The sequence below is a fragment of the Peromyscus eremicus genome, chromosome X (genome assembly GCF_949786415.1).
Source record: "Peromyscus eremicus chromosome X, PerEre_H2_v1, whole genome shotgun sequence".
NCBI lineage: Eukaryota > Metazoa > Chordata > Mammalia > Rodentia > Cricetidae > Peromyscus > Peromyscus eremicus.
In genome coordinates this window covers 86,983,639-86,996,265 of record NC_081439.1, presented here as the reverse complement: position 1 = coordinate 86,996,265, position 12,627 = coordinate 86,983,639, and the positions used below count along the sequence as shown (strand labels likewise).

General features: G+C 39.8%; 1 protein-coding gene across 1 annotated transcript; it reads right to left on the bottom strand.

Moving 5' to 3' along the window:
- Positions 1-10,495: 10,495 nt before the first annotated feature.
- On the bottom strand, positions 10,496-11,798 carry LOC131900123 (glutamic acid-rich protein-like). The gene is made up of 2 exons (XM_059251500.1): positions 11,318-11,798; positions 10,496-10,786 (listed from the first exon to the last, which is right to left on the bottom strand). The coding sequence occupies exons 1-2, from the start codon at positions 11,549-11,551 to the stop codon at positions 10,496-10,498; spliced, it is 525 nt and encodes a 174-aa protein (XP_059107483.1). The 5' UTR covers positions 11,552-11,798.
- Positions 11,799-12,627: the final 829 nt, after the last annotated feature.

Here is a 12,627-nt window from a genome sequence, read left to right as displayed (position 1 = left end):
GTGGATTTCTAAAAAGGGATTTAATGTATGGACAAGCTCTAGTGTTCCTGGGCATAGATCCAAAAGACTCTATGTCCTGCAGCAGAGATACTTGTTCATCAATGTTAATGGCTGCTGTATTCACAATATCCAAGAAATGGAAACAGCCTGAATATCCATCAACACATGAGTGGATACTGAAAGTGTGGTACCTACATACAAAGAAATTTTATTGATATGTAGATAAAAATGAAACTAAGAAATTTCCAGGAAAATGGATGAAAATGGAAAAAATATAGGTAAGCCAGGCCCAATAAGAACCAACGCTGTATGTTGTCTCTCATATGTGGATCCTGGCAGCAAAGTTTCAGATTTGTGTGTTTAACTTGGAGTACCTGTAGAAGCTATGAATCTATAAATGGAGGCCATGGGATGGGATGAGAAAGAGATTAAAACAGGGGGTGATAGAGTACAGTTCATATGAAGGGACAAAAGAGTAATGGGGAAGGTTTAAGTTGGGAGAGGATGGATGGAGGACTAGGGTACGTGTTGGCATAGCAGGAGGGAGAGCTATCTCCAAGAATGCTTGAAAAGGTCACATAGAAACCTATTATTTTAAAAGCTTCCTTATGTATGTATGTTCAAAAGGGTTTAAATTGAAGTTGCCCCATGTATGGGAATAATGCAGCTCTGAGAATCCATAGGGTATCAAACAAAAAGCCTAGTGCCAAGTGTGAGAGAAACCCTACAAGTTGTGGTCATAGGCATCCCAGAGACTCCTGGGTCAATTCAGGCTATTGTCATTGCTTTTGGTCATCCATCAGAACTTAAGAGTCAGTCTCTACCATCGAAGACTTCACACAATTTGGTCATAGGACATGAAAACAAATCAAAACAAACCCAAGGGATAGTGACCTGGAAGATTCCTCCCAGCTGGCCAGGTTACATACTGCTAGATGTTACTATTTTCTGATGATCTTAGGTGACCCCTGTGAAAGAGACATTCTACGAAAACGGTCATGAACCACAGGTTGAGAACCACAGCCTTAAGTGGCAATACTTCTTCTTACTCGGCTATATGACCTAATTTTTATTTCTGTAGGGTTTGAGCAACATGGACCAGGAAACAGAACGACAAAAGAGATAACTACTGTATTAGGACAACACAGTGACCTGCTTGGTGTCCTTGTGCCAATCACTCTAAGTCATGTGCACTGCAATGACTATGCATGAGAGTTAATAGACAGTCCCATGAATGTCATGATATTTACTCATTATCCTCAGTGTCTGAACTTTTCATTCTCTTCCCCTTGTCAATGTGTGGTGTCATAACTTCCTAATTATCAATATCACTAGAAAAGAAATACTTGTTCTCCCTCTCTATTCTTGATCCAGCTGGGATCTCCCGCTCCCCCAAGCTGTCTTTCCCTCGACCCTCGCCCTTCATTACCCCCAATCACATCCAGGCTGTTCATGTAGATCTCATCCATTTCTTAGTCATTGGGCGATCCCTGTGTCTTCTGGCAATGGTCGAGAGACAGCCCGAACTGACCTATTCTGGTGATAGGATAGCCAAACACCCTAATTGTCATGCTAGAAACCCCATCCAATGACTGAGGGACTGGATGCAGAGATCCACGGCTAGGTCCCTGGTGGAGCTCTGGGAGTCCAATTGGCGAGAAAGAGGACGGTTTATTTGAGCAAGAATTGTTGAGACCAAGGCTGGATAACACAGGGACAAATAGCCAAAGGAATGGAAACACATGAACTATGAACCAATGGCTGAGGGACCCCCAACTGGATCAGGCCCTCTGAATAGGTGAGACAGTTGATTGACTTGATCTGTTTGGGAGGTATCCAGGCAGTGGGACTGGGTCTTGTGCTCAGTGCACTTGTTGGTTGTTTGAAACCTGGGGCTTCTGCAGGGTCTCTTGGCTCGGCCTGGGAGGAGGGGACTGGATCTGCCTGGACTGAGTCTACCAGGTTGTTCTCAATACACGGGGGAGTCTTTGCCCTGGGGGAGATTGGAATGGGGGGTGGGCTGGGGTGAAGGAGAGGGGGCGGGGAGGGGGGGAAACGGAATCCGTGGTTGATATGTAGAATTAAATCATATTGAAAAAAAATAAATTAAAAAAATTAAAATGAAGAAAAAAAAAGAAACAAAATACTAAAAGCTCTCTGAAATCTCCGGGTTTCTTCCCCTTTCTGATTGTGTGACAGTAACTCTAATTGTGCATTTTCATAAGGCCCTCTTGTCCCTTCAGGAGAGTAATGCTTTCCTTTGCCTACTGATCCACTTCCACGAGGGCACCAAAATAGCCAGGTGGTTGCTGGAACATCCAATTCAAATTTTGTGCCTTAAAAGACTTTCTCATAGGAATGAGGAAGATTCTAAAATGTCATAGATGGCAACACTATGTGAGGAAAGCCAGTTTGGTCCACACCTCTCCACCACCACACATCCACACATGTTGTTGCTACACACTGGACTATGAAGGTACAGCACCAAATATCAGTTTCAAGTTTGGGACCGGAGTGAAGAGCCACAGCTACAGTGTTAAACCTAAACTGCTGTTTTAGTTATCTTGTTCCATTTGATGAACGGAATTAAGTCAAATGTGATGGTGTCACTAACAACCACAAACCTACCTTATTCAACTTGGATGTCCTCTAAGGCCAGACTACTTTCCATTAAAACTGGGAAAATGAATTAATATGGAGTCACTGACCTCCTTGTGCAGTGGGTCTCAAACTTCCTAATGCTATGATCCTTTAATAGAGTGCCTCATGTAGTGCTGCCCTCCCCCTCCAACCATAAAATTATTTCTTTGGCTATTTCATGAGGGTAAATTGCTACTGAGCCATTTATCAGTTCCAAATCTATCAGAAATAGGTGTTTTCTGATGGTCACAAGCCACAGGTTGAGAACCACTGTTCTACTGCTTATGCCATAATATCCATAGTGAAGAAAGTAAATGAGGCTTCATGCCCATTGTCTCTAGGGGGAAAAACAGTGGACCTAGGGAATAGTAATCACATTGCTTTATAGACACAAAAGTCACTGTATCATCCTGAAGAAGACAGTTCTCTTAGTGGTTCAAGAAAGGGTTCAAGCTACGCTGCTCTCAACAGTGAAAAAGAATGATGCATATTGGAGACGCCATTCCAATTGACAATGTAAAGCCCGCCCGTGTCCAACTCCACAATATATGCAAGCATATAACACAATGTCAGGGTACTTTAGCTCGAGATTATTTATGACATTTGGTTTGGGACAGCTCTACACTGGTTTGGTAATCTCCATAGGTGCTCTTGCTATGTAGATATAGAACATACAACTGGCATGACATAGTCCAAGGCTATTCAGGCATCAGGAGATACATATGAATTCCCTTTGAGAGCAGGTAGGAATGAAAAAAAGCAGTCACATGACAAATACTGCTTTTGCCCCTTAACTGAAGTAAACCATGGGGTGATTAACCATGCTGGGGTACTAGAGCCAAGAAAGAAATAACATTGTTTTTTCATGGTTTTGCAAACACCCTGTGCTCTACAGGTCTCTATCACAGGGGGTATGGGAGTGTGTCTGTCGGCTTTGTATTCCTGTGAAAAAATGCTCCAGATAAGTATTTAATATGGATTGAGGGTTTAATTTGACCTATTGTTTCAGTCCATGGTTTTGGCCCTGTTGTTTTGGTCCTGTGGTGACAGAGTAAATCGTGTTGAGGATATGTGATGGAGGAAACCAGGTTCACCTTAGTATGGCCAAGAAGCAAAGTGGTAAAGTATAAGAAGCATATGCCTAATGACTTAAGTTCCTTACTTTAGGCTACCACCAATAATGTTCTACAGAATTCCAGTAAGGATCAACACCCTACCTATTTAGTCTCCACCTTATTTACATAGTGTCTTTGAACTACTCTGGTAACCATTACTTCTCCCTTTATCTATCTATAGCCAGACATGTCTACACAGGTAAATGGCCACTGTGACTATAGCGCAATGGTATCATTTTTAATGGTGCACAATGTCTCCGATTGCTGCTTACGTAGACCTCTATTGCCTTCCTAAGTTCTACCAACCAATCATTATCACTGTGATTTTTAATGAACTATAACCAACAACCAAAATCAAGTGAATGAATATAGGTTGGTATCACCACATACTAAACTGCCTCCTAAATTTGATGACAGATCTTTCAGTTTTTGTATAATCAGTATGATATTTCTCTTTCAAAAATTCTAATAACCTGTTTTCTCTCTTTCTTTCTCACTTTCCCTCTTCTCTCTCTCTCCCTTTTTATCCTAAGCCATGTCTCTCTCATTGCTATATTCATTCTACTTCTTATTGATAATTATAGATGAATTGTTTCAATAATAGTTTTTTGGTTATATTGATTTTTGTTTTGTTTTTAGATTCTTGGTTTTTAAAAGTTATTTGCAAATGTCTGTGTGTGTGTGTGTGTTTGTGTGTGTGTGTGTGTGTGTGTGTGTGTCTGCCAGTCCCTATGTGTGATCATGCCTATATATCCCAGAGATCAAGCAAGTTTTCTGAGACAGGATCTCTTACTTGCCCACAATCCAGTGAATAGACTAGACTGCTTGACTATTGCACCCTAGATTACATTCAGAAGCCGTATATCTGGTATTTTTTATGTGAGTTCTCAGGATCAAACTGAGAGCCTAAGACTTTGCAAAGAAAATCCTTTTCAGATTCAGGTCTGTATGCCCAGGCTTATATTGTATTTTGATTAATTATACTTTACTTATTCTTACTTTAGTTTGAGCTTTCTTTAAATATTTTTAGTATCTTAAAATGGAAGGTTTAATAATTGTGCAGTGATGATCATTAATTTAAACACCACTTAATGTACAATTGCTATATTTAGGTATAACATGTTTTGTTTTCATGTATATTAAAATGTTTTCTAGTTTCCCTCCTGAATTTTCTCCTTGACTCTTAATTATCGAAGTGTGTGTTATTTATTTGCAGACACATGTTAGAGAATTAATAAATAGAATAAACAAATATATAAACAAAGCATCAAAAAAACCACTGAATCAAAAATTGGGCTTTAGCTCTTAACAGAATTTTCAAAGGAATATATATATATTATATATATATATTATATATATATAAATGTTAAGAATATAGTAAAATGTGTTCAACATCTTAGGAAGCAGGGAAATGTAATTTAAATTTTTTTTTAAATTTTCTAACTTCAGTTACAATGGCTTAAATAAATTGACAACAAGTGCTGATGAGGCTGTGGGGGAAAGAACAGCCCTTATTCTCTGTTAGTGGGTATGAAAAAGGATGCAGACATGATGGAAACCAGTGTGGATTTCTAAAAAGAGATTTAATGTATGGACAAGCTCTAGTGTTCCTGGGCATAGATTCAAAAGACTCTAGGTCCTGTAACAGAGATACTTGCTCATCAATGTTAATTGATGCTTTATTCACAATATCCAAGAAATGGAAACAGCCTGAATATCCATCAACATATGAGTGGATATTGAAAATGTGGTGCCTACATACTAAGAGTTTTATTGATCTGTAGATAAAAATGAAACTAAGAAATTTCCAGGAAAATGGATGAAAATGGAAAAAAATATGGGTAAGCCAGGCCCAATAAGAACCAATGCTGTATGTTGTCTCTCATTGTGGATCCTGACAGCAAAGTTTCAGATTTGTGTGTTTAACTTGGAGTACCTGTAGAAGCTATGAATCTATAAATGGAGGCCATGGGATGGGATGAGAAAGAGATTAAAACAGGGGGTGATAGAGTACAGTTCATATGAAGGGACAAAAGAGTAATGGGGAAGGTTTAAGTTGGGAGAGGATCGATGGAGGACTAGGGTACGTGTTGGCATAGCAGGAGGGAGAGCTATCTCCAAGAATGCTTGAAAAGGTCACATAGAAACCTATTATTTTAAAAGCTTCCTTATGTATGTATGTTCAAAATGGTTTAAATTGAAGTTGCCCCATGTATGGGAATAATGCAGCTCTGAGAATCCATAGGGTATCAAACAAAAAGCCTAGTGCCAAGTGTGAGAGAAACCCTACAAGTTGTGGTCATAGGCATCCCAGAGACTCCTGGGTCAATTCAGGCTATTGTCATTGCTTTTGGTCATCCATCAGAACTTAAGAGTCAGTCCCTACCATCGAAGACATCACACAATTTGGTCATAGGACATGAAAACAAATCAAAACAAACCCAAGGGATAGTGACCTGGAAGATTCCTCCCAGCTGGCCAGGTTACATACTGCTAGATGTTACTATTCAGGCTAGTAGGTGGAAAAAGTTATCAGCAATCTTACTCAACTGTGATTCTGTGGGCCACGGTAAGGACTGGGCTAACTAAATAAGTTCATTGGTGCAAAAGTGCCAGGAATGTTATGGTTGTAAACCATGGCTTTGTAATTGGAATTAAAACCCATTTCACAGAGGGACTTAGGCCTGGCCAAGAATCCATGGCTGAGGAAGTCACAGGCCCTAGGGGAAAACCTACTGCTCTCACTATGCTAAATAAGCATAGTATCAAATCACCTTGTAAATATTTATCATTACACCCACATATCAGTATAATTCTCTCCATGCGTCAGAGAAGCTCCCTTTTTTGTTGTTTGGAGAATAACGCAGAGACTCCCAAGAGAAAAAAGTTCAGAGAAGCAGTGACTATGGAGTGTTCAGCCCTAAATAGGAGAATTATATCCCTTTCTCTCCCCACCCAAGGCCCAGAGGATATTATGTAAGAGGAGGCAAAAAGTTTGTTAAGAGCTAGAGCATAGGAGGACTGCTGCAAAATAGTGTCTTCTAGACATGACAAAGCCATTGCGTTCATCAACCCACAACAGCTGTGGTTGCCTTCCTAAAACATGCACAGAATTAAGACAGTGGACATTCCAGCAGGGATTGTGAAAGGCCTCATCAATTCCCCACTTCTAGCTGAAGAGCTATTGGCAGTTGATGACTGTTAGGGGAGGGGCAGTTGGTTTCTGTAGGGTGTGGCTTGTGATAGGTTTCCCAAGCTTCAGTAAATGTCCCTACAATCATGACTCTGCTGAATATCAAAATAGAGGACATGAGGTTAGGAGAGGCATGTTGGGGACCCTGTAAGAAGGTGGTCGTGAAGAGTGGAGTGTAGATATAATTGAAAGACATTATATATGTTTATGAATTTACCAAAAGATATTGAAAAAAATATTTGATTTTCTAAACTGAAGTTCTGTTCCCTAAGTAATCTCAGAAGAGTTTAAAAGATTTGATTAACACAAATTTCTAAATGGTTTTATTAATTAAAATTAAAAAAAAAAAACAACCCAGAGTCAGATATTGGGATGAAAGCTGAGAGATCAGAGTGATAGAGCAAGCCAGCCACAAGTTCTTACCACTAGGATATCCTCAGCCCAATAGAGAGCTACTTCCTGAATACTCATGAATATATACCATTCTGTGCCCTCTCATCTTGCTTCCTCTCTCCACCCAGGTACATCACTTTATATTTTGCAGCTCTATCACTTCTTGTCTGTCTGAGAGACCTACATACCTTTATGGTTAACTAGTGTTGGAATTAAAGGTGTGTGCCACCATATCTGTCTCTGTTCCCAGTGTGGCCTTGAACTCAGAGATCCAGATGAATCTCTGCCTCCCAAATGCTAGGATTAAAGGTGTGTGCTACCACTTTCTGACCACTATATTTAATATGGTCACTGGTTTTATCTTCTGATCTCCAGGCAAGCTTTATGTGTTAGAGCACAAATACAATATCACCACAGATTTGTGGCTATACTTCCTGAAGAGTGGAAAGAACGTCAATATAATTTCCAGAAGATTTGTAATAAAGTCTTAAGATATGTGAGCAGAAATTCCAAAACTAACCAATTATAATCAATGAAATCTCCTCAGTGACATTAAGTTAAATGCCTATTTGGACTTTCCACTCAATATGAATGTGACAAATGGCTTAAAATGTGTCTATGTGCCATGTGCCTGCCATAAATATGTCAAATTCCTGATAATATGTACTATGTAGATTATATTATCTTTAGTTAAGTTCTAATGATTGTTTAGTTGCTTATATTTCTGGAGTATAGTGTGGTATTTAGGCACAGGTATTTATATATAATGTTTCATGATGAAATCAAGGTAATTCACACCATCTTATCAAACCTTTGGATTTCTTAAATCTTTTCTTCTCTAGATTTTTTAAAAAATATTTAAAAAGTTGTTTTAGACTATAGCTATCTTTTTATGCTATGAAATACTATAATGAATTACTTTCTCTGTTGTATCTTAGTCCTTATTATCTCATCACTGATAATGTGTATTTAAATGTCAATATTAGTGACACAAAATGTAATTCTGTGTGCATTAAGTAAGCTATTTTTTGTAAGAAATGTTTATCAAGTATCTACCAAGTGGAAAAATACAATGATAAGTGCTTAAAGAAAGATGTACAAGTCAAACTTTTAAAAGGTCCTAATAATTTAGAAAGTTAACCACTAGAGTAGGATATAGGCACACTTGTGAATAATGCTACTTAATGTTGTAAGATGAGATGTGTTCCCCTAGAATACAACAGAAGGTATTAAGGCAAATGAGTACCTATGAAGCTTGAAATACCTGTAGAACATAGCTTTCTACCCTCAAAATCGTGTCCTTTCTCCTCTGATCCCTAATCTGGTTACATCCAACTACTTTTTTTTCCTTAAGGAGATTCCAGTTGTTGAACATTTTTTTTTTAAATTTACCCTTCCTATTTTACATTTTTCTTCAAGAAACACTGTGAGTCTACACAAAGGTATAGTGAGAACTTCATGTATACACCCTTGAGCTAACCTAAGTGATGTACTATGATTCTGTTGAAGTCAACCATGTACTTCTATCCAATTAAATACTTCCTTTTTCTTAAAAATATACCTAGTAATCCCAAATAGGTATTTTCGTTCCCATAGAAATTTCTCTGCATGCTATATAAGCATGCATCACACATATTCACTTTACTGTATATGTACTTGTTGTTATTGCTTTACATTTTTAAATTTTATATGCACATTGTAATGTATCCAGAAATTAGCTTTTTCCTTTCTATATTTTTCTGAACTACACTATCCAATACTTGCCTTTTTAGGTCTTTCTCTGTGTCTTCGAACTTTTGGAATTGTAGTATTTCCATGTACCATCCCTAGATGTATCCAGCATCAGGTATTTATTGTTTTATTCAATTTATTTTAAAGGGTCTCAATTCAGTAATATAACCTAGGTCCAATCTCAGTGAAGCAGTACTCTACATCAGCAGTTCTCACACTACATTGACATGAAGGATGAACTAAAGGTCTTCAGAAGCTGTGCCAGATCACTTTGAGAATTTACTATCAAATACATCTTGAATGGAGCTAAGGAGTTGGCATTGCTCACCAATTCCCAGGTGTTGCTGCGACTGTTGTTGTCCCATGTGTTCAAGTGGCCCAACTTGCTTGCAGACAACCTGGGTCACTTGTCAGTTTCCGTGAATAAAGTTCAGACTTTGCTAGACCTCCATGTCTGTTTTCTTTTTCATAAGTGGGTTAAACTTACTAATGGAATTTATTGAGAGTGTAATTGGAAGACTGAAAACAGTTAAAAGTAATCTGCTTCAATGACTGGTAGGCTCATACAAAAAGAAATGGACATTAATCAACTTGAGTTTGTATTATTGACAAAAGACTCTCGCAATTATTCATTTCAAATTATATTTATTTTTATTTTAAGGAATATTTAAACAGTTTGGGAAGTTTTAAGTGCATATATTTGGATGAGGAATATTAGATGAGGATCACTGATGGTAACTTTCCATGTGTTAATGAATATTAGATGATCTCAAATCCAAAAAGAACCGATTCATTGATTCTATGGTTTTCCATGGCTTCCTTTGCCCTTAATCTGTAGGAAGAATAAGAGATAATTAACAATTGTAAAACATTGATATGAACTACATTTTATATCTTAGGAAAATAGTGTACCTTATATCTGTCTGTATTCTTAACCAAAAATTGAACATATTTTCTTCTTGAAACTCAAACACTTGTATATGGCCTGCAAATGAGCTACCAATGCCAACAGATGCTGAATAATAAGCAACTTTGCTAATGCTTGGTGGCCTTGGTCCCTTTGTTGCAAAGATCAGCAGCTGATAAACTACAGAAGTGCTAGTCAATGACTCACTCTACTAGAATATGTCCTCCTCAGCTTCCTCTGAGCTGTGTAATATACCTTGGAATCCCCTTTCAGGTGTTATAAAAGACAGCCATCTTGGAGGTAGGCTCCTTCTATTAGGCACTCACCCTCCCAATTCTATGCTTCCTTTGGCAGTGTCTGGACCTCTTGGAGGGTCTTTCCCTCTCCTGAATAGGTGTGCCTGCAAGAACTGAACTTGTCATGTCTTGGGTGAAGGAGAATGTGGTCATTAATAGCATGTATACACAGGTTAGGAGCATGATGTATTAGAAAAAAAATGAAATGTCTCTAGGGGACCTAAAGCTTCATAGGTAAACTCACAGCATGCAGGATGATCTTTTTCCCCTGATCCTCAACCTCCTCTTCTCCTTTCTTCTCATATTCATAGTCGTCTTCTTTATTGTCCTCCTCCTCCTCTTCTTCATTATTGTAGTTCTGGTCGTCTTCAGCTTCCTCCTGAACTACTTCGTTCTCCTTGTCGCCATTCCAGACATACCTGTCCTCTTCAACATCAGGCCAGGCTTCCTCGACAACAGGCCAGCGTTCCTCAACATCAGGCCAGATGTCCTCGATATCAGGCCAAATGTCCTCAATGCGATGCCAGCCTTCCTCGACATCAGGCCAGATGTCCTCGATATCAGGCCAGATGTCCTCAATGCGATGCCAGCCTTCCTCGACATCAGGCCAGATGTCCTCGATATCAGGCCAAATGTCCTCAATGCGATGCCAGCCTTCCTCGACATCAGGCCAGATGTCCTTGATATCAGGCCAGATGTCCTCAATGCGATGCCAACCTTCCTCGACATCAGGCCAGATGTCCTCGATATCAGGCCAGATGTCCTCAATGCGATGCCAGCGTTCCTCGACATTAGGCCAGATGTCCTCGATATCAGGCCAGATGTCATGTACAACAGGCCACATTTCCTCGATATCAGGCCAGCCGTCCTCTACAACAGGCCAGATGTCCTTGATACAAGGCCAGACTTCGTCGACATGAGGCCAGATGTCCTCGACATCAGGCCAGGATTCCTCGTCATCAGGGTAGATGTCCTCGACTTTATGGCAGATGTCCTCGACATCAGGCCAGATGTCCTTGATATCAGGCCAGACCTCTTCCACATGAGTGCAGGTCTCCTCAGTATCTGGCCATATCTCCTCCTGCCCAGGCTCTTCCTCCATAATGGCTCTCGAGACTGCCTGTGAAGGCAGATTTCCTGTGGTTCCATTGATGTCATCAACAGCCTCATGGATTGGCAGCACATGCAGGACACTTTGTCCAGCGTCTTGATCCATCCTACCACCTTCTTGCTCTTGGTCAGGTAATCCAAGGTCCTGCTCTGCAACAGCAGACATGGCACAAATTTCCTGCCAATGAAGATCTTACTGAAGCTTCGAGCTTTGAAAGTGTTGGTGGGGATGAGGCGTTGTTAAGGTGACTACCACGAAGTAGAGAGAGGCTGTTGGCCTCAAGTACCTCCTTGGAGGCAGTGAGAACAGCAGGGAAGGTTTTCCACTAGTGAACAGATGGAGCTGGTACTTGCAGAGTACCTATAAAAGAAGGGCTACAGAGCACCAGGGAAGAGCCTCCTGCTGAGGCCAGCCCCAACAAGGCTGAGAGCCAGGTATAAGGGGGCGGAGCCTTGAGGAGTAATAATGGCCTCTCTCACACGTCACCAGAGCTGTAAGCTCATTTGCTGAGACATAGTGATTGACGTGTATTGTGTCCAATCAGCCATAAAGGTCCTTACATTCTGGGGACTGCTCAGAATCACACCTTTTTCCCTGAGGCCTTACTGTTTTGGGATGCCTTTTAAGGTGATAGGAACCCTGTCTTTTAAATATCACATTGTCAGTAAAATGATAGTGTATCAATATGAATGAGCTCGGCTGCACTGACTTCTGTTTGACATGGGGCTATGCCAGTATAGACAGAGTTATAAAACTGCTATAGAGGGGCAGGAGAGATGGCTCAGAAGACCACTAATTGCTCTTCCACAGGATCCCGTTTTAATTCCCAACACCGAGTTGGTGGTTAGCAACCGTTTGTAAATCCAGTTTCAGGGCATCTGGTGTCTTCAGGTGTCCTTGGACATTGTACACACATGGTATACAAACATACACGCAAGAAATAGCACCTATACACATATAAAATGAAGATCTAAAAGACTTTAAAGCCCAGTGATTGTATAGCTCAGGTTTCAGCAGTAGTAAAAATAAAAGAGACAGAAAAAGCCAAATAGTCAACAGTTGAAATGGTTAGAGTCAGAACAAAGGGTTGAAAATGAAAAACAATTAAATAGACTTGGAGGGTGTTTAATTCTCACTGCCAAAATCACATCGATCCTCCCATAAATACATTAAGAAAAAAGAGGAAAAGCATGTTAAATGAAAAGGACAGTCTTCCTAGGATTACCTAACAAATCGAAGAA

What these genes read in the sequence shown, in the direction of transcription:
- LOC131900123 (XM_059251500.1), bottom strand. Translation starts at nt 11,551, where the DNA reads ATGTCTGCTGTTGCAGAGCAGGACCTTGGATTACCTGACCAAGAGCAA. An exon ending in CTGAGGAGACCTGCACTCAT is followed by an intron (nt 10,787 to 11,317) that starts GTGGAAGAGGTC and finishes CATCGCATTGAG; the next exon opens with GACATTTGGCCTGATATCGA.